Source organism: Terrapene carolina, unplaced genomic scaffold (assembly GCF_002925995.2).
Source record: "Terrapene carolina triunguis isolate 2854851 unplaced genomic scaffold, T_m_triunguis-2.0 Scaffold247, whole genome shotgun sequence".
NCBI lineage: Eukaryota > Metazoa > Chordata > Testudines > Emydidae > Terrapene > Terrapene triunguis.
Genome location: NW_020664598.1, coordinates 2,963,895 through 2,985,531, shown reverse-complemented (window position 1 = coordinate 2,985,531; position 21,637 = coordinate 2,963,895). Strand labels below are relative to the sequence as shown.

At 48.7% G+C, this 21,637-nt stretch overlaps 1 protein-coding gene across 1 annotated transcript in view; it reads right to left on the bottom strand.

Moving 5' to 3' along the window:
- Nucleotides 1-3,040: 3,040 nt before the first annotated feature.
- Nucleotides 3,041-21,637, bottom strand: part of NPTXR (neuronal pentraxin receptor) — a 48,335-nt gene continuing 29,738 nt past the window's right edge. The window contains exons 5-8 of the mRNA XM_029912798.1: nt 5,728-5,950; nt 4,846-5,090; nt 4,104-4,283; nt 3,041-3,265 (exon numbers count right to left, since the gene is read on the bottom strand). Coding sequence (XP_029768658.1) covers nt 3,041-3,265; nt 4,104-4,283; nt 4,846-5,090; nt 5,728-5,950 — 873 coding nt within the window. The remainder of the gene's footprint in view (nt 3,266-4,103; nt 4,284-4,845; nt 5,091-5,727; nt 5,951-21,637) is intronic.

Below are 21,637 nucleotides of genomic sequence, written 5' to 3'. Positions count from 1 at the left end.
CGGGATCTCCCCCTCCCTCCCAGGCAGCAGCAGCGGAGGTGAGCTAGGGCGGCTGCGGCACATTTTTAGGGGCGGCATTCTGGCGCCGGCCATGCCGCCCCTAAAAATGTGCCGCCCCAAGCACCAGCTTGTTTTGCTGGTGTCTAGAGCCGGCCCTGGAAACAAAAACTCCTTGTCAGTGGTAAAAGCATCTGATTTTAACTTTGGTGTGTCCCAAGATATTGGACCTTGTCCGTGGGTGGGCATCCCGAGCCTCCAGCTTTGTAATTTTGGTGAGGGGAACATTCCACCTCTAGAGCAGGAAGAATTAGGGAACATTTCTTGGCAGGTTGGCTGGTTTTTAAAGGCAGCTGTTTAAATCACTTCAGAGGTTTGGAATGTTAGAAGTATTTCTAATGGAGATGGCTTCTTGGGCAGAGTGCAGGGAAGGAAGCTAACAGTGCCTGATAAATGCATCTTTCATGTGGCTATCACCACTCCCTATATAGTATAAATGTGTGTGTGTGTGTGTTTGCATTTACTGTATTCTTAGCAATAAAAAGGGTTTGCTGATGAGATGGAGTTTGAGTCATATTATATAAATATAGCTATACATAAAAAAAGTATCAGTAAAGTTGGCATTAGCTTTGCCACCCATCCTATTGGCTGTAACTACCTGCTTTCCAAGAGGATGGAAGATATATTTGATTCACTGGGATTGGAGGGGTTGATGGGTAGGGACAGTAATAGGTTGAAGGCAATGCTGTCAAGTACCTTTAGGCCCAGCATTTAAGTGTGGTAAAAGCATGGCCTAACAAAATCTACTATTACAAATGTCAGGGCATTGGGGGGAAAAACAATGCTTTTCAAGGAGGATCAGCCTATTGGAAACCCAACACAAGAGCATCAGGCTAGGGTATGGGAATTAGGAAGTGAAACTAACTAAAGCAGAAAGTGAAACTGACTAGGCTTGTTTCATGGTGCCAGCTCAGTGACATGCAAAAAGCAAACAAATTGCATCAGTGAGAATAAGGCAATCAGGCTGGGATTTGCAGACGAGCCTAAAGGAGTTATGTGCCCAAATCCCACTGAATTTCAATGAGAGCTGAGTGCCTGCTCCCTTAGGCTCCTTTGCAAATCCCAGTCAAAGGCCTGGTCCACATTTAAAAGTTTTACAGGATAACAATGTTGGATGAGGATGTGTATGATTTTTTTTAACCGAAGTAGTTACACTTCTACCAGTATAAAGTGCCTTATACAAGCAAAGCTTATTCTGCTTCCTGAACCAGAATAAGCCATACCAGTATAAGTATTTTGATACCAGTATAACTGCATCCACACTATAGTTGGGGTTAGTTTGTTATGTTTGCTACTTTAACTATACTGGTACAGTTAAACTAGCAAAACTTTCTGGGGTACTCTTCGCATGTTCTAACTCTGTTGGCTTCAGTACTAGGAGGGGCTAGCAGGCGTAACACAGTCAGGGCTTTTGTTTTAAGTCTGTGGCACAGATTTGCCCCCTGCTTCTGCAGGCAGTTGCAAATTGTACCAGGCTGAGGGGAGAGCGCACCTCCAGGAGAAGGCAATTAGTGCCCCCACTGCGTGCTCCACAGCGGGGAGGGGGTGGGGTCCACACAGTCTGCCCGCAGCTCCAGCACACTGAGGCTGCACCAGCTGTTACCCAGTTCTGCTTTCACCCTTCCCCTACCCAGCACCATTCACTTCTGAGACTGGACTGATCCCAGGCAGGGAGTTCCTTGCATCACCCTCCCCCCCTATTTCAGGCTGACTTCCTCCCACTGTGAGCTCTCCACCAGGGCCTGGGACAGTGGAATGAATCTGGCCCTGTGAGTTTTGCGTTGACAGTCTCCCTTTCAGGGGATTTAAAGGGGATGCGGGAGCTGTGGAGGGAATGAACAATCCTATTTTAAGAAAGGAAACAGAAATGGGACAGCTTTTGAGAATCGATCAGGGGCTTGGTCTTGTCCCCCATCATTCAGAGGCTACAAGACTTTTTCATGTAGTGAATATTAAGTCTCAGTTTCTCAAATCTGCCTACAGGATGTTGAAGCTCAAACTAAATGGGGTTTGAGCAGGGGTTCTCAAACTGGGGGTCGGGACCCCTCAGGGGGTCGCGAGGTTATTACTTGGGGGGTTGCAAGCTGTCAACCTCCACCCTAATCCCCGCTTTGCCTCCAGCATTTATAATGGTGTTAAATATATAAAAAAGTGTTTTTAATTTATAAGGGGTGGGGGTGTCGCACTCAGAGGCTTGCTGTGTGAAAGGGGTCACCAGTACAAAAGTTTGAGAACCACTGGATTTGAACATCCAAATGCCCCTAGGCAGCTGTGAGAAACTCAGCCTTAAAGCATTAAATTCTACCCAGGATGAGTTTGGCCCATTTGTGGCAAGAGGAAATGAACAAAACCTGTTAAGTCCTCTGTGGAACTCAGGTGTTAGTAGCTATAGGAGACGGGGGGAATCCAAGGGGAATCCCAGCTGGCAAGACCATGGAGCTAATATCTGGAGGAGGGTTTATCACTGTGACACTCCCAGTGGAATATGGAGTGATCAGAGAAATATTAGCTTGGGTGTTCCCAGTCAGCCAATGGCTTCCCCAGGACCAGTGACCTCCAGCTAGGCTCTACGGCCTTTGCAGTTCCACCCAGTACCCACGCCAGACTGGCGATGCTAGCAACAGGATGTGCAGAGAGGAGAAATGTTGGCTCGGGAGTTCCCAGTGTACCTATGGCTCCCCCATCCCCACACCAGAGCAGCCCCCTGGTGGTGCCATTGTATGGATGGTTGGTGGAGGACCTTGCCACTTACTTGTTATGAGTCAAATAGGCCTTAACTGGCACAATAAAACAAACAGCGTCAAATTTCTTTGAGTTCAGATGGTTTTCTTGCCCCTCCCACCTCCCTCCCCGCGTGGATTCAGAACTCAAGATGTTTCTATTTGGGAAAAAGGGGATCCCTGACGCCTCGTTCCTTAGGTGGTGTGGAGGCAGGGGAAGTCGCTGTCATGCTTCTTTCCATGGGTGGGGGTGGGGGGACTTCTCAGGCCTTCATCCTCTCCTCACACATCTCGAAGCTCCACTTGGTGGCGCCCCCAAGGACCTCCACTAGTTCGTCGTCCCACTGGATCACGTTGCCTTGCAGGTGGGAGGTGCAGTTGGCCAGGCCCAGGATCTCGGTGGGTGTCAGGATATGGTCCCATATGTTGAACTGAGCTATCTCGCCGACAAAGGCCTGGGTCGCGTCAAATCGCCCGCCCAGCGTATCCTGCACCAGCACATTGAGGGTGGGGGGTATCAGCCCATTAACAGGGAAAAGGTAGAAAGTGAGAGGGAGAGACAGTGAATGAGAGACATACAAACGAAATGAGGGGGAGGGAAAGCGAGAGGGAGAGAAAGGAAAAGTGAGAGGAGAGAAAAGGTGAAATAGAGAGGGGAAAAGAAGAAACAGACAGAAATGGAGAAAAAACAAAGGAGATTAAACGGCAAGAGTGAACAAATGAAAGAGAGAGAAACATGGAGAGAAAGTGAGAGAGAGACAGACAAGGGTAGAGCGAATACAATGAATGAATATGGCCACTGCACTATTCCTATCTCCGATTTCTCTTCTGGAGGATCCCCTTTCCCAGGCGCTGTGTGTGATCCGTAGGGGCGCTGTTACTGTAAACACACCCAGCTGACAATGGCTGAAGGCTGAATACAGCATTGCCAAGCGAACTCCCACCCAAACTCCCAGGTGCTCTGTAACCATCTGGGGACTATAACTGAGCTTTGGCCTGGAAGCAATCAGGGAGGGGATTCCAAAGAGAACCCAGGCTCTTGCTGTGTAGGGCTGACACAGGCAGTATGCTCAGTCCTCACCCCACCACCACCCCTGAGGAGAGGCTGTGGGAGGTGGACACTGCATCAGTCAACAATGGTCCCTCTGATCAGCTGAGGAGCTATTCTGACCAACTCCAGATAGGGTGGTAGCTGCAGTCCAGGGAGAGTGCTAGAGGGGACACTAGTTTTCTGCTTTTGAGGCTTACAAATACCCCAAAGGCTGTGCATATTCCCCAGAACACCAGGTTAATTGTTCCCAAGATGACGCAGCAACTGCAACCCACCTGCTCCTGGCCCAGGATTATCACCCCGTGGGGTTTGATGGGATGCCAGGCGGCCAGGTTCTCACTGGACCCACGCTGCTCACCATCCTCATACGCCCACCATACGCCATCCCGGGTGGTCCAAGCGATGCAGATGTGGTGCCATGTCCCATCCTTCAGATTCAGGGGCAGCTGGGCAACCTTAAAAAAAAACAAAACCAAACCTGGCATGTCATGGGGCTGCCTTACAACCCACAGTGCAGCCTTGGGATGTTGTGGGACAATCTCTCCCAGCAGTCACTTGCAGCAGCAGGTCAGGAATCCTGCACAGACCTTCTCCCACTGGCTCTGACACACAGCAGCCTGATGTTCAGGGATAGTGCGGAGGGGAATGGGAGATGTTAGGTTGGGGGGGGGGGGGAATAGATCCTCAGGACTGTGCCTGGAAAGATGAGGATCCCCTCAGGAGGAAGGAGGTGGAGAGAGGGGAAAAAGAAAGGAGGCAAATAAGAGAGGAAGGGAAAGGTAGGAAAAGGGAGGGGGAGGGAGCAGGGAGAAGGGAAGAGCAGGGGTGGGTAGATAAGGTGTCTGAGTTAGAAACAACATGGTCTGGTAGACACGCCTCTCCCCTCTCCAGGACAAGGAGAAGCATGGAGGTAATCCCCATCACTGGGAGTAGGGTGGGAGGCTCCTCCCCCCCCCCACAGGAAAGGGTGGCATACACGCCTATGCTCCCAACTCAGAGGCTCTAACCCCTCCTGACCTTGTCGTTAATGAGCAGCTCCATGGGGTTGTGTCCCCACTCCATCAGCACAATCTCATTGGCTTGCCCGGGGGCAGAATAGGAGAAAGGAGTGCCCAGCCCTGAGGAGGCCTTGGACTTCAGCCACATGCAGACTGTGAAGGAGAAAAGCTCCGGCAGGCTCTTCTTCATGCGTGCATACATGTAGTTGGTCCGTACGGGGATGGTCACCTTGTAGGCATCTGGCGGGTTAAAGTCTGGTGCTCCTGGGTGCTCTTGAGTGAAGAAAGAAGAGGGGGGAAAGAAACAGGGCTACAGGTGAGTAACAGTGGGACTGACCCACATAGAAACACTGAGAATTAAACCAATCCAACACTAAAATCAACCCTACAGAATAGAACCCTCGCTGACAAGGGCCACTGACAGCACTTGCAGCTCGGCACCATCCTGCCCCCATGTACAGCACCAACTCAGCTGCAACTGTTAACAGGCAGTTCTGTTTTGTGGGATAGACAAGGCCGCCTTGAAAGGGCCTGGTGCAATCAGACAGGCCCAGCAGCAATAGCCCAGTGAACACAGTGCATAGGAGAGATTTGAAAGAACACCCTCACCGCTCCATGTCTGGCCCTTCAGACTCTGTGCCCTATATTTGAACCTGGCCCGAGTCCAGGTTAGATTGTAATCTCCTTAGCCACAGGCTGTGTTTCCACTTATTTGTACACTGATAAATAATCATTAGAGTGACACGGTATTTCATTTCTAGCCCAAAGCGTCTACCCTTCCTTCTGATTAAGAACAGTCAGGCACCCACATGTGCATAGCTGGCAGATGGAGGGTAGGATTTTTTTGAATCAGCCAGGAGCATATCATGGTTTAATCAGACTCTCCCCTACCAGTACTGACCCTGTTCCAACTCAGAAACTCGGCTCTGGAGAACGCTCAGCTCCTTCTCCACCTCTTGTTGCTGCTGGTCATTGTTGCTGGTAACGGAGGAGCGTTCTTTCTCCAGAGACAGTATCTTGGAGAGGAGCTGCTCCTCTATCTCCTCCATCTTGGTGTGGAGCACATCTCGGGTCAGCACAGGGGAGGAGGAGGTGGAGATGTTGGCTCGTGCTGGGAGCTCCTGCTGCACTCAGGAAGAGAGGTGGAGAACGGGGAGGGGAGAGGGAAAGGAAGAAAGACAAAAATCAGGGATAAACATAACCACAAAGATGAAAACAAATTACCCAGCACCATCACTTCAGAGACACCTGGGGATAAAGCATTGGACTTCCAAGTCAAAGTGGTTGGTCTTTAAGGCCCTCAGTCTTCATGTGACCCTCACCTTTAGGAGCCTCCATCTAAATTTGAACCTCACCTTTAAGAGACTCCATTAGTTTCATTACAAACATCTCTGACATTAAGCATGTCAACTGATTACCCTTCATGATCCTTCCCTGTTACCTTGGGGTTGAATAGAGAAAGGGACTTCCACGGACGTCCGTTCTCTCCCTGGACAAACTTTCTCAGGAGACCATCACCATGGGGCTGTGGCTGGAAATTTTGTGAGGATTTCCCCAATGGCCAGGGATTGGACACTAGATGGGAAGGGCTCTGAGTTACTTCAGAGAATTCTTTCCCAGGTGTCTGGCTGGTGGGTCTTGCCCACATGCTCAGGGTCCAACAAATCGCCATAAGGAATTTTCTCCAGGGTCAGATTGGCAGAGACTCTGGAGGGTTTTCGCCTTCCTCTTCAGCGCGGGGCATGGGTCACTTGCTGGTTTAAACTGGTATAAATGGTGAATCTGCTGTAACTTGAAGTCTTTAAATCATGATTTGAGGACTCCAGTAACTCAGCCAGAGGTTAGGGGGTCTATCACAGGAGTGGGTGGGTGATGTTCTGTGGTCTGCGATGTGCAGGGGGTCTGACTAGATGATCACAATGGTCCTTTCTGACCTTAAAGGCTCTGAGTCTATAACGGTGGCTGGAGCCGAGCAACGAAAGATCAGAGGTCCCCTCCCTGCCACTCTCATCTCCGACTTTCAGGCGACTGTCATTGTAACATCACAAAGTGGTGCTGTAATCCTCTTAGCTCAGCTCAGTCGCTGCTCTCCCTGTGTGGTTGTGTGTGAGGTCACAGCAGGTAGTACATGGCAAAGTGGGGGGAGGACCTGTGACAGGAGATAAGGCCCCAGCTGGTAAAGCTCCCCACCAGGGTTTGTATTAACTTGTATAACAGAAACTTGGGGTGTAGTGGCCACACTTACAGTGTCTCCGGTTACTGGGAGTTTAAATCCCAGCACTGAGATTTACAGATCTCCACACCCCAAACTCCCGAAGTCCTACCTTCCCATGGACCAGGCGCAGCATATAACCTGCATGGGATTCTTTGAGGCAGGCCCTGCTTTGGCTATTGCAAAATCCTGGTCAGGAACATTGAGGGGATGTCCCAAGACGTTACAGCACTTTCAAAAGACCCAACCATCATCCTGCAGGCTCCTTGTGGACACCAGGCCAGCGGGGAGAAGGGGATGGTATTACCCCGTGGTGGTGGAAGCTGGGGTGAGAGGGGAGAGCTGAATGAAAAGGTGTTGCCCTTTGGGGGCCCTGCTGCACAGCGTTTGTCTATGACCCTGCCCATTCTGGCAGAAGGGGTCAGCTCAGCCAGAGAAACCGTCCGATTCAAACCCATCCCCAGGTGATGTTGTTTGCGAGGGCAGGGTATTGTCTTAGCCTAAAATGTACTGCCTCCTCTACGTAATCAGTTTGGTGATGGCAGATGGTGCTGTGGGAGTCAGTGCTCGACACCATCCCACATGCCTCCTGCTCTTAACGCCAGCGTGGGGAAGGTGAGGTAGCTGCTGCCGTGATGCATTCCCCCTCAAATATCAGCTCTTCCCTGGACTAGCTTACACTCTCTGCCTCCCTTTATGCTGGGCTTCACAAATCCTCTCACGGCTACTTATGCCAGGGCCGGGGTGTCTGTATGTGTGTGTGGCTAACTGTGGTCACCTTCCACCCTCTTCCCGTTCCAGCCCTCCTCCTGCCCATGTGGAATTGAGGAGCTGCCTCATGCTATCTCCCATTCTCTTCCCCCAGAGAAACAACCTTCTTTTATTTCCCCCATGTACCCCTCCTGCTATGTTAAGCTTAGGCTCTCCTAAGATGCGGGGTCGGGTGGGAAAGAAGTTGAACAGCTGTGATGCTCAGCCTTTGCCCCCCCAGAGCTGGCCTGAGATGAGGTCATGGCACTCAAGGCTTCTGGATAATCACTGCTTAGTTAATGACTTGGGGAGAGGGCATTTGGGAGTACGACCAGCTCAGGTGAGCGCTGATATCGGCTCAAAGTGGCAGGCGAGGAAGGAAAACATGCCAGGGGCAGGGGAACTGACCTGAAAGATCAAACACTGACTCTGTCTCTTGCTCTCTTTCCAGGCGTCTGGAGCACAGTTTCCTCACCCATCTAGTTTGTCTGTTTACATGTAACCAATCCATCTCTGCCTGCCTGACCCCTGCCTATGGCGTATTGGTCTGTTTTTATACACATGTACATCTGTCCTGCTTTTCCATCGAAGCCTCCTGCCTCTTTTAGAGTTGGATTTGCAAGAAGTATTGATGGTTGGGAAAACCTTCTGTATTGAGACATCCCTCAACTGATAATTCCTGTTACAGACCTAGGCTAGAGAGAGGAAGGACACAAAATACCATTAACTGACCAGCTGGGATATTAACCTGAGCACCTTCCATCCACCTCCAATGAAGCATTACATGAAAGTCCCTTCCACCCGTCTCTAGTGAGATGTTACAGCAATGTCGCTTCTGCCCCTCTCCAGTGGCTTGTCCAGTTAAGGATCCTTTGGCCCTTTTGGAAAAATTTGGGGTATAATTCTGATGCCCAAGCAAATCTTTTCCTCACAATAAAACAGGCTCCATTATCCCAGGCCATGTGCTAGCTCTTTCAGTTGCTGTGCTCAGAGGTCTGACTGGGAATAGGTTACGGCAGGGGGAGTGGTGAAGCCCTACCCACGCCCCACCAAAAATCCCCAACTCCACCCACAATCTCAGAGTAGCTAGAGATAAAATAAAAGGATAAAAGGACGAGACATGAAAGAGTTCATAACTGAAACTGACATCTTTAGGGTTAGACTCAACCCCGCAGTGACCGGAACAGGAGCTCTTAATGCCACTCTCAAGACCAAAAGTCTGCTTTGTGTATAGGATCAATGAGCAGAAGGGAATGGAAAAGGAATCTCTGTACACACCACGTGGTGGGTTGGGCCAAAGCTGCTCCTCTGCAGGGCTGTGATGGAGGATGAGATCCCTGGGCATGCAGTGGTGAATCTATGGGGTTCCTGCACCTTCCTCTGAAGCATCTGCTGCTGGTGGTGGTCAGAGACAAGATACTGGGGTAGATGGTCTGGCAATTCCTATGCTCCTATGAATCCCCAGGCCACTTCACTGCACCTCTACCTTGACATAGGGTCACCATACATGTCTGCCTTCCACCCACCTGACACACAGCATGACAGCGGAACCCACAGCAATTAGTTCCACTGTACTTAAGACCATCAGTGCTGACAGGATTGGGGCAGCATTTGCAACATAGCAGCAGCCGCAATGTCTAACGCTCTTCATCAGTAGATCTCAAAGCACTTTACGTAACTGTCTCCATTTTACAGATGGGGAAATGGAGGCACAGAGAGGTGAAGTGACTTACCCAAGTCACCCAGCAGAGCTGGGAATAGAACCCAGGTCTCCTGAGTCCCTGTCCAGTGCTCTAAAAGTAACCACTAGTCCACACCACCTCCCTATAGATAGCATTATTATTATTTCACTCCAGACTGCACTGGGTCTGTGTTCTGAAGGTCTCTTCCACAGCCCTAAAGCCTAGAAACTGAATGTTAATGTTCAATGAGAGTTTCAATGTAGAGCTGGTTGAAAAAAAAGGGATCTACTTTCTATACATATTTTGAATGAAATGAATTTGTTTTAATTTTTGTGTGTGTGGAATTTTCAACTTCATCAACCAAATGACTCAGAATGATTTTTTCCCTTCCTGGAACCATTTCAAACACATTTTTCACACTGTTCAAAAATCCATTTGTCATCAACAGAAAAAAAACTTTTAAACAAGCTATTTTCCTTCCACCCTGCTTAGATGTTAAGGAAACTGATGGGCCTTCAGGCTGTTCTACTGCAAACTGGCTTGGTCTGAGCCCAGACTGCACTGCCAACAGGCACCCCACTACTATGTGGGCTAAGAAAGGGATCCAGAGAAAATTCTCCATTTCCTGCTTTGCTTCATTGGAAACTGTCACAGGGTGGTGGCTTCCTGTATTTTCACAGACTAGAAGCTTCTGCAAAGGCCAGCAAAAGTAGATTTCTGGCTGATTCCTATGCAGCACTTCTGGTTCCCTAGCGGGGAATAACTGGCATTGTCTGTTTTGTAACTGGGAAGCAGAATCAGAGGGGAATCCTCTGGGGTTTAAATCTTTTCATTTACCCTGTAAAGTTATCTTCCATCCTGATTTTGCAGGTGTGAGTCTTTTACTTTTTTTTAAATAAAATTCTTCTTTTAAGAACCTGATTGATTTTCAGTGTCCTAAAAACCAGGGATTTGGTCTGTGCTCACTTTGTTAACCTAATGGTTGGTATATTATTCTCAAGCCTCCCCAGGAAAGGGAGAGAAGGGGCTTGGGGGGATAGGGCTCCAACTGGTCCCTCCCTGAATGTTTGTTTAAATCACTTGGAAGTGACAGCAATACCGTCCAAGGACAAGGAAAGGAATTTGTGTCTTAGGGAAGTTTTAACCTAAGCTGGTGGAATATATGCTTAGGGGGTCTTTCATGTGGGTCCCCACATCTGTACCCCAGAGTTCAGAGTGGGGAGGGAACCCTGAGAGGCCCCCTGTCTGGGAGTCTAACTGAAAGGTTTAAACTGGTAGGAGACCCTATCTGGGAATGTCTTGCATGCAGCCTTCCCACTGCTGGCAACAAAAGTAACTACCAAGGGAATCACAGACTTGGAATAGGAGCTATTCAAGCTAAGCAGCAACAAAAGAACTCATTAGCACGCCCGGAAATTTAAAACAAAGCAGCTCTGTGTAATTTGATTGAAATAAGCAAACAGGCTGCAGGGTTAAAGTGGACTCCATTCAAGCAAACCTATACAAATGGAACAGCGCCTCCACCTCCTTCTCCTCCTACCAGCTCTTCCCTAAGCTCTCACTAGTGTCCTCAGGTACATATTGCATTTCCTCACTCCTGCTCTCTTCAGTTAGTGGTGGCTAGAACAGCTTCTTCATGTAGTTAATCCACACACATGGGCTTTTTCCCCTCAAAGGGAGATCAGTGTTTGGCATTCTTTGCCCCCCCTTCCAGGCTTTGGTGCAGGAGCTCTTGCAGGTCTCAGATCATGTATGTTGTGAGCTCTCAGACCTTGACTGAAGTGTTAGGTGGTGTTGAAACTTTAACAAGGATGTTCCTTCATCAAAATCTTCATTAGTCATAGGAGTGATGTAGGTGTCCAGATAAACAAACTAAAATTATAGAACCAGCTCTTCAGTTGATGGTCTGGTCCAAAGGGTTTTTAAACAGTCTGACTAAAATCTCCTTCTCCTCTCTACTGGCTGTGTGAAGTCACTAGTTCAAGAGGTTTCCAGGGCAGACAAGACCTGAATTTTTAATGTAAACAAACAAGCAGAAACCTCTCTCACACACCCTTTCAGGCCTTCTTTATTCATCATCAATAGAGCTGGGGGGAGAAAGGGAATCCCCTTTCACACAGGATTTTGATACTTTGAAATCTGGTTTCATTCCAACTAGGAATGAAAACCCAACATTTTGAAATTCTTTGTAAATGAAGCCTCTACCCTGGGGCAGTCTGACTTGTGTAATGCCATGGAGCCATGGGCTCTGGAAGCCCTGGGCTTCCCAGCCCCAAGGCAGTCTGGCGAGCTACCCTGAAGCTGCAGATACAGGAAGTATTGGGGTCTCCAGCCCTGGGCAGTCCAGCAGGCAGGCTGCTGAGGAGCCAGGAAGGGGCAATCTGACGGTAAACGAGGCAGTTTTGAAACCTACCTGGCAAAATATTTTGACTCGGTGAATCAGCAAATTCTGATGAAAAAATGTTTGGTCAGAAATTTGCCAACCAGCTCTGATCCAAAAGACGCAAAGAAAGGGCACAAGCTCTTTTTAATATTAAGTTTTGCAGGTCACCTTAGTCGATCATTAGATTCATTGAGTTTAAGGCCAGGAGGAACCTTCATGGTAAAATAGTATGACCTCCTGCAAAACACAAGCCAGAGAACCTCACCCAGTAATTCCTGAATCAAGCTCATAACTTCCATTTGAGAGAAAGATAACCAGTCTTGATTTAAAGACTTCAAGTGATGGCGAATCCACCACATTCCTCGATAATTTATTCACTGGTTAATTACCCTCACTGTTAAAAATTTCGACTTTACTTCTAGTCTAAATTTCTCTGACTTCATTCTCCAACCACTGGATCTTGCTATGCCTTGTTCTGCTAGGTCAAAGAACTGTCTCCTCTCAGATCAGAAATCAGCATGGAATCCTGCCCTTCAGTGTGTTGGGTGTGTCTCCTTTCTCTGGAATGGTGAACTGGGATGGTCTAGGTTCAGGAAGGCATATTCCACACAATCTATTTCCTGAGAAAAAGCAGCGAGGGCTAGTGGTAAACATCTGTCTTTCTCATCTTCTTTGCATTAATAATAATAGAATTAATAATAGAGCAACAATTCCAGGATTTTCAGGCAAAGACTCATGCAGAGAGATGGACTTCCTAGCAACCTGGTAGGTGGGCAAAGATCGGCTGCCTCTGCTGGGCTTTTTTAGCTAAGCCAGTGATAACAGAACCTCTTTTTGAATAATAATCATTTAAAAAAAACATCACAAACTACATCACTTCTCTGGTTATTCTATCAAGGGAAAAAACATCCCCACTGTGGGTAAAATGATGCATAGAACATACTTTTAGAATACAGATGAATTAACAAGAAAATGCTCCATCAGCAAAGAGGTGATGGTTAGAGGGGGGTGAATTCTCTCTTTAGTCAACTGCCTGCTGAGTACTTCTCTATCCTGGCCTCCTTCAGGGCAAAAGATGCTTTAATTGCAATTACAGTCATAGAATTGTAAGCATTAAAGATAAAAGAGATCTATTATGCTATCTAGTTCCACCCCCTGCCACCAGCCAATGCAGGATTGTCTTCTAAAATCTATTCCCTGGTGGTATTTCCATTCTAGCTTTAATTGTCCCAAACAACAGGGCTCCCACCACTTTCCTTGGGAGATTATTCTACGGGCTTTGAAGTTCTCACTGTTAGGAACACATTTCCTGATCTCCAGTCACATTTTCCCTTTGCTCAATTTTGTGCCATTACTTCTAGTTACTCCCCATTGGGCACATGGTGCTTTTTGTGGGGGCAAAATGACACATTGATAAAGACACAGAAAGGAGAAGAGAAAGCTGAGGGAAGGGGGATGGATGGAGAGGAGGGAAAGCTGAATGAGTCATTTACGTGCCCAGGAGAGGAATAATTTATGATCAGGTTTGTGTGTGGGGTGCCCTGCTTTGTTTTGGTGGGGTTATTTACTTGTGCTCCCTGTTGGTTTTGGCTTTTATTTATTTATTTACTATTACTGTTGCTGAGGATTTTGAGGGCTTTTCTAATCCATTTAGGCTGCTTGGATATTACAAAGGCTGCAGAGATACTGTCTGCTACACCCTTCGATTGTTCTAGCTCTGGATTTAAATGCCAAGTCCTTGTTTTCATGTTCAGCTCCATCTGTTAATAGAAAAGAGGACTAGCTCTTGTCACCGTTGTTAGCATCATGACAATCTGCCCTACATTGATCAATAAAGGTTTGTTTCGTTTCCTTGTTCCCGCTGACTGACTGCCTTTTCTTTCTTTTCCTTCTTTCCTTTCATTCTCTGTAATGCCTTTTCTTTCTTCTGGCAGCTTCTTCCATTTCTCTCTGAAATTTTTCTCTCTTTCTCTAGCTCCCTTCATACCACATTCTCTCTCTAATTATTTTTGTCTCTCTCCCCTACCTTTTCTCTCTCTTTCTGTATTGATCTCTCTATCTCAGTTTATCTGTTCCTCTCCCTCCCTCCCCTGACTCCACTGATTCCTGGAAGGGCCACAAAGATGCTCTTGTATCTGATCTGAGGAGAACAAGACTGCAGTATTGGCTCTGGCACTGTCAGCATATGGGATGACGAGCCAGCGTAACCTGCCCGCACACAGAGCATTCACTTGTCACCACTTTCCCTGTGTGCTGACTGAAAGGGACAGTAGGAATGTCATTCCATTTCCCTAGCAGAGAACATCAACCAACCTAGCAGGGGCCAGTGCAAAATCAGACCTGCGGAGCCCCAGACAACTTCAGAAAGCAACAGAAATCAGGGGTGGGTGGGAAGGGCTTGGCAACTGGGCAGGAGACAGTGGAAACTGTCACCGTGGAGCAGAGAGTACGGTTTTGGCAGCTGGGAGAGAGTTTGTCTCTGGAGGGCAGGGGAGGGAAGATTTCAGAAGCTGTGAGAGGGTCAGTTTGGCACTGCAAGGAGAGAGGGCTTCAGAAGCTGGTCGGGGTTTTGGATGAAGGTGCTTGTCCCTGGGAGTGTTAGGATTCCGCTCTAGATTACTTTTCACATAGAGGTGGGGGGGTCAGGCAGATGGGAAGGTTTGTGCTAGGTTGGGAGGTGCCAGCAAGGGCCCCTGCACCTCAAAATTTGGCTCATGCCTGGGGTTGTCAGCAAGGAGCATGATTTTTGGACAGGCTCCTCAGGGTTAGCTCATCTCCTAGGAGAGGGTAAGGAGCAGCCGGGATTGACTAGTGGGATCTGTCTAGCTATTCCTATAAGGACTCTGCTTGGCCCAGGTGGGAAGCAAGTCAGGAGGTTTCTGGAGTATGAGGACATCATTTACAGCTCTCCCTGGAACTATCATGTTAGCCTCACTCTTTGGGGGAAGAGACAAAAATTTATTTGCCAAACGATTGGAGGGAGAATGGTTCACGCAGCCTTTCGCCTCCAGGTCAGCGGTTCCAGTCTGGTCCCAGGCCAGTGGACCAGGAAATAAATACCTCCTGACATGTGTTCAGTGGCTTGTGCAGAATTAGCTGAAGGGTGTTTCAATCCTGTTCCTAGTGGGACAGATTTTCACAGCACAAAGCCATCATCTCAGCTCACCAGAGAGGCCCAGGATTGACAGGGCCACAGAGACTGAACTCCCCACATCAAACCTAAAGGTTTCCCCTAGAGTCAGCATTGAGATACATTGGTGTGCTGGAAATGTTCACTGCCACTGGCTGAGCTGTGCCTGTGATGGAGATTTCAGTTTCCAGGGCTGCCAATCTAGCACCTTTCCCCTCAAACCAAATTACTTCAAGGCCATAACTGTTGCACTGATGATATTTACCACTGACCTTTTGGGAGGAGGGAATATACGGAACGAATTCTGAAAAGCTGTTCATTGAGCTCAGCGCTTCCCATCTGCCAAAGCGAGGGCAGCAAGGGGGTGGGCAGCGGGGGCTTCGTTATGCTTTTGTGCTGCCAAACCAACAAAAAGATTGAAATTTGCCAGTTAATATTAGTCACGTTAAATGTCAACGTCTGGAGTGGGGATGGGGGAGAAGCCAACACCTTGGTAATCTGTGAGTCTGTGAATCTGGGACTTGATTGGTTTTTATTCATTGTTAAGCAAATGCACTTTCATTTATATAAGGAGATCAAAGCCCCTCATTTAGCTAATGCATTACAAAATCTGTTCCCACTGCTTTTGTTACAATCTCCCCCCTCCCATCCCCTCCCTCCAATATGTTCACCTTAACTGCTAAGATAAAGAGGACAGGACCAAGGACGAATGCCCCATATAGTCATGGGAAACCTCTCAATCTAGATTGCATCAGCTTGGGAGCCATGGAACCAGTCCTCCTCCTGTCTTTGCAGAGACTCCTCTGGAAGCAACACCATTGTGGTTCCACTGTGCAAGGGGGTGTAGCAGAGGTCCATAAAGGGAGCTCAGCTTTGTGGGGACCCATGCACACTGGCATGCAGGGGGCAGGTGGGATTGAAGTGGTTTGCGGAAAAAATGGGGCTGGAGAATTCTTGTTATTACAGTAGGACCTAGAGGCTCCAGCTGAGACTAGGGCTCCATTTTGCTAGGCACTGTACATACACATAGCAAAAGAGATTCTGCTCCTACATGGATTCCCCGCCCCCAACCCTCACTTCCTCCTCTCCCCCCTGGAGATGGCCACAGGTGCTACTGCAGCTTTAGGACTGCATTAGCCTGAGCACAGCCTTTCTACAGCCACTCTGCAGCCTGGGGCTGGGCACTGCCTCAGTACACTTGCTCCATATGAATGACAAGAAACCATTCCTATCAGAGAGGCTTGTTAGACTATGGACCAGTCTCTCGGGGAAGAGGTAGAAAGCCCTACTGCTGAAGTCACTAAAAACTCACCAAGACAAAGCCACAAGGGATGTACCGTAGATGTAGAGAACCACCTTACAGTGGAGGTGGGGGTGGAGAGTGGACCAGATGTGACATAATAGGCTTTGTCCACTTAGGATCTTTTTTTCCTGATTAGAGGCCCAATGTCTCTGGTTTGCCATGAACTGAAATGGGATGGATGTGCCTGTTTCTCTCCATAGCAGATTCCCTTAGACAAAGGTACGCTAGTAATTTATGTAATGGGCCAAAACATTGCAGTTTAAAAACAATGACATGGCAGTTACTGGGTGATTAGTGTAGAATAGTATTGTGGTTTAATAAGGATTAGTTCCCTTATAAAACTCTGGATTGGCCTGTCCGTTTCCCTTCCTCCTTTACCCATCTCAGATGGGTGTAGCAGTGGAGAAGGCTCCACAGACTGAAAGCAGCAAATTGGGTTAAGGTCAGTTGTTCTCTCTTAAATTTGGGGCTGAAATTAAAATAATTTAACTGGTGCCTTTGGCATCACTGGCTTTGCAAGCCAAGAATATATGCCCACGCATAGGTATGTGTGCGTGTCTACAGAGACATGGAGAGAACGTGAGAAAATGAGAAAAACATACTGCACAGGAAGAAGAAAGGAAGACTCGCTTGGCAGACTGAACAGCTAGAGGGATTAAGGAATTGGTTATAGAAGATTTTATCTCTAGGCATCAGTTTGAATTTAGTCTGAGGTTGGTAGTGCCGGAAGAGCTGTTCCCATCTGACAATGGCTGTCTAATGGCCTATGTGAAATGAGTGAGGTAACCCATTCCATTCGCTAGTGGACAGGTGTCCACATTCCACACACAAATCCAACACAACTGATGCTGTTCTCCCCTTCTCCATCTGCACTCTCAGCAGGAAGGCTGGGGACTGAAAGGCCCAAGGATACCCTCAGCTGGTAGGGGTCTCTCCAGAGCGACCGGGGTGCACAGTTGCTGAGGGTGGTGTGCCTGGGAAGTGTTACTGCTTCTGTTAGTTGTGCCCCTGTTCTTTGGGGATAGGGGATTCCAGCCTCCAGGATTATCAAGCCAGCCTGTCTAACCACAGCTAAATCACTTTAAAAAAAATTAAGAATGAAACTACTTAATAGGGGTTTTTAAAGCGCCAATAAATCCTGTTATGTCTGACAGCCACACTAACAGCATTCAGATTATATTAATAATCTTCTTTCAAATCCCTCCCAAAACTCACTTCTCCTGCAAAACCTGCAAATGTTAACCCGTCAATAAAAAGACTGTCACTGAATATGCTTGTTACCAGATAGATGCTCTAAGACAGAACCTTCCTATGAGTCTCTCAGTGCATTTGGTTTTGTCTGTCTATTGAGACTATGGCCTGGTCTACACTGGGAGGGGGGGGCGGAGAGAGGTCGATGTAAGATACGCAACTTCAGCTACGGGAATAGCATAGCTGAAGTCGACGTATCTTATTTCGACTTACCTCCCGTCCTCACGGCGCGGGATCGACGGCCGTGGCTCCCCCGTCGACTCCGCTACCGCCGCTCACCCTGGTGGAGTTCCAGAGTCGACGGAAGCGCGTTCGGGGATCGATATATCGCGTCTAGATGAGACACGATATATCGATCCCCGATAGATAGATAGATCGCTACCCGCCAATCCGGTGAGTAGTCTGGACGTACCCTAAGCTCCTGACGGCAGGGAACAGCTCTTTTTCTATGCCTTATTCAGTGCCAAGAGCACTGTCAGTCCCAAAGAAAGACTTCTGCCATGACATATCCCCACCAATTGACCCTTTCCCCCCACTTTATCCCCCTCCCACACACACACAGAATTTTTATCTTTAAAAAAATCCTTAGCAGAAAGCAAATAAAACTGGAAGCTGAGGTGCAGAGACACAACCCGGCACCACAATCTGGATGGAAACGCATAGAAATCACAACTAGACGAGACATATTAGGCCAACCCCCCTCATCTCCAACTACTGCAGAATATTCCCCATACAGTTTATCCTCTAGTGCTTTGTCCAATCCTATCTAAAAGTGCCAACTTTCTGGGGCTTCCACTACTTCCCTTGGGAGACTGTTCTAAGAAATCTTGCCCTTAGGGAATGTTTCGTAAGATTCAGGTGAAGTTTACCCTTTGCTCAATTCTATCCTATTGCTCCTAGTGACACCCACACTGAACAATTCTTCCCCCTCCTTAAAAGCAACACCTTTCAAATACTTGTGGTCTGTTATGTGCTCAGCTCTTTTAATCTTCCTTCTTTGGTCAATCATTCCCATTCCCAATAATTTTGGTCACTTCCTCCAAGTTGCTGACATCTTCCTCTTCCTCTGCCCTCTTCTTGGCATCAAGTGCCAAAAATTGAATGCAGTATTTTAGAGGCTGACTAATAAAGCTGTGTCAAGAGGGACTATCATTTTTCTGATTCATAATGGGATGTTTTGTCTTGTATTAGGTGTAGGGTGACCATATTTCCCTATGCTGAATACAGGACACCTGGTAAAATTACTCGTATTCAAGCGAGTTCAATGGCAATCAATTGTACAAATGTTCAAATTAACATCAAGTTGACTGAGCCCCTGTTAAAAAGAAATACTGCGTAGTTGGATTCTTTTTATTTACCTTCTTATCTTTAAGGCTTTAGGGTTCACACGGGGAGGGGTGACATGCATACCCCTACCTCCCCCACACACATGGGGTGGGGTGACATACACTCACTCTCGTACACGGAGGGGGGGCGACCAACCGACCCAACCCTCCCTGCCCAGTGTTCTCCGCCCTCCATGCCTGGCTGGGCCCCCGGGACGGATCTGCCTGTCCTGGTACCTGGCGTCGCATCTTCCAGAGGCAACAGATGGGGTGGGGGCATGCAGGGTCACCTGCCTCCCTCCCCAGATTTCTGCCAGGGTTCACACCAGAATGTGGCCAGCAGCAGCCTTTCCACACTGTGCAGGAGGGCAAGGATGGGAGCTGCTTCCAGCCGCAGGGGAGGCAGGGAGGGGGGAAGGGGTGATCTGGCCTGTGTCTTTGCAGAGCTCTTCTCTCCCCTCACCTCCTCCCATGTGGCTGGAAGCAGCTTGTCCCTTCCTGCACGCACAGTATAAAGGCAGCTACCACCTCCAGGCTGCTGCTGGCCACCGACATAACCCAGCTGCCTCCTGTCCCCCAGCTACAGTGCGGGCAGGAAGGGGTTAAGCCCTAAGGATGCATTGTGCACCAGGACCCAGGGAACCTGACTGCAGGGGCTTCAGTGAACCCGGCCAGAGAGAGATGGCTCAGCAGAGGAGGGTGCCTGGGGGGACAGAGCAATCCCGCGCTCCCTGGGGCGTGGGGGCATGGGGAGGGGGTGAAGAGGATGCTAAGCCCCTGCCCCAAGGGGCTGCTGTGGAGCCTGCAGGGTCGGGGCGTGAGCGGGCTGGAAATTGCTTTTCCCCTCCCCCTCCCGCCAATCCAGAGCTTAGCTGAGGGGCGGAGAGGCTTCTCCGTGCCGGAGCTGTGCAGGGCTTTGGCACATGCAGGGTTTGGCTCCTTCTGGCCAGTGCCCCGGGCCAGAGGGTCTGGGGCTTTCCTGGGGCACTGGTCCAGCAAGAGGCAGTGGGGGAAGGAAGGAGCCTGCTGGCCAGGCTGTTGGTGAGCTGAGTGCTCCGATCAGGGGCTGGTTCTCCGCACAGCGCTGGGAGTGGGACGCGTCCTGCCGGGGAGGAAATGGAAGAGCAGCGGGGTTGGGAAGGTGAAGGGGCAAAGCAGGGAGAGGACAGTGAGAAGGGAAGCACATAAAGGGCCGATGGGTTGGCAGTAGAGGCGACATGTAACCAGTTTTCACTGCATGGCGCCTGCCCGCACTTACCAGCCACTGCAGCTCACAGCTTGCAGCCAGCGCCTGCCAGAAACAGGACGGGGGGCAGGGCCCTGCTGGCCGAGAGCCGGCATGCAGCAGGGGCTGCGCTGATGGACCAGCAGGGGGAGCAGCCGGCCCCACATGCTGCATCTTTGCCCCACCACCAGCTTTGCATACCCACCTCCATCGTTGGCCACTGGACTGCCCCCACTCACTGCTGGTAGGCGGGCGGCTGGCAAGCAGGGATCCGGCCAGCAGCAGGACCCGCCAATACTGACGGGGGAGGGGGGAGACAGAAAATACAGGACAATTTGCCCATTTTTAAGAAAAAGTTGGGACACCTGCAGGAGGGCTTAAATACAGGACTGTCCCTTTAAAAAAGGTCTGATCACCCTAATTAGGTGTGACCAAGTGCAAGCCCATTGTGTGGGCTCTCTAGTAACAGTGAAATCTCAAAATGTGGAATAGCCTCCCCCAGGGGAAGTGGAGAAGCTCAATAGCTTCCGACATTTCGTACTGCACCAGACAAACAACTGGATAGTATGCTACAGGTGACAGCCTTGCAGCACGGAGATTAGATGTAATCTAATAGACTGTCTCCACCTCTGACTTCTAGGGTTTAATATTATATTAGCCATCACATACAGTAAGTTCTAACTGACATGGTTTTCAGGCTAGAGTGAGGGAAGCCTTATCCCAACCTGTCTGTGACATACTACCCTATTTACTCAATTGCTTGATCCCTTGGCCGGGGTCTGTGAGGTGCTGAGAATTTATTGCAAAGTATAAACACTCTTGACTCCCAGAAGATACAATACAGAGCACACTCTTGGTCCACTTGCCACCATCCTTTGATGCATTGATATTAGCCTCATATCATCAAGTGGATACTTTTACATGTTTGTGGCTCTCTGCAAAATGCTGCTTTCATTTGTAAACTCACTGAAGCTATTCAAGTTTCACTGGTGCAACTGAGAGCAGAATTTGGCCCTCTGTGTACATATCTGTCTCCCTCTCTTTACTATGTCAGTGCAAATAGAAATAAAGAAACAGAAGAAGGAAGGTCCCCCAATGACAGTACCTTCCCTCACCTTGCCCCTCATAGATTCATAGATTCTAGGATTGGAAGGGACCTCGAGAGGCCATCGAGTTCAGTCCCCTGCCCTCATGGCAGGACCAAATACTGTCTAGACCATCCCTTGCAACTGCCATTTGAAATCACAGGAAACAGGTCAAAATAGCTCATATATTATACAACACCCCACCATCTCCTGAAATGGAGAGCTGCTTTTTGGAAGCAAAGAATTGTGACTTATGTCATGGCACATAATGGTACAGCTAAAAGGCATCACATTACCCACTTTGTCATCTCATGATGATCAATGAGATGAAATGTAATGTACACCCATCATCATGTATACTCACTCTTTCTGGGTTTCTGTGTGTTGTACTGTCCTTCTGTGTGTTGTACTGTCCTTCTGTGTGTGTGTGTGTGTGTGTGTGTGTGTGTGTGTGTGTGTGTGTGT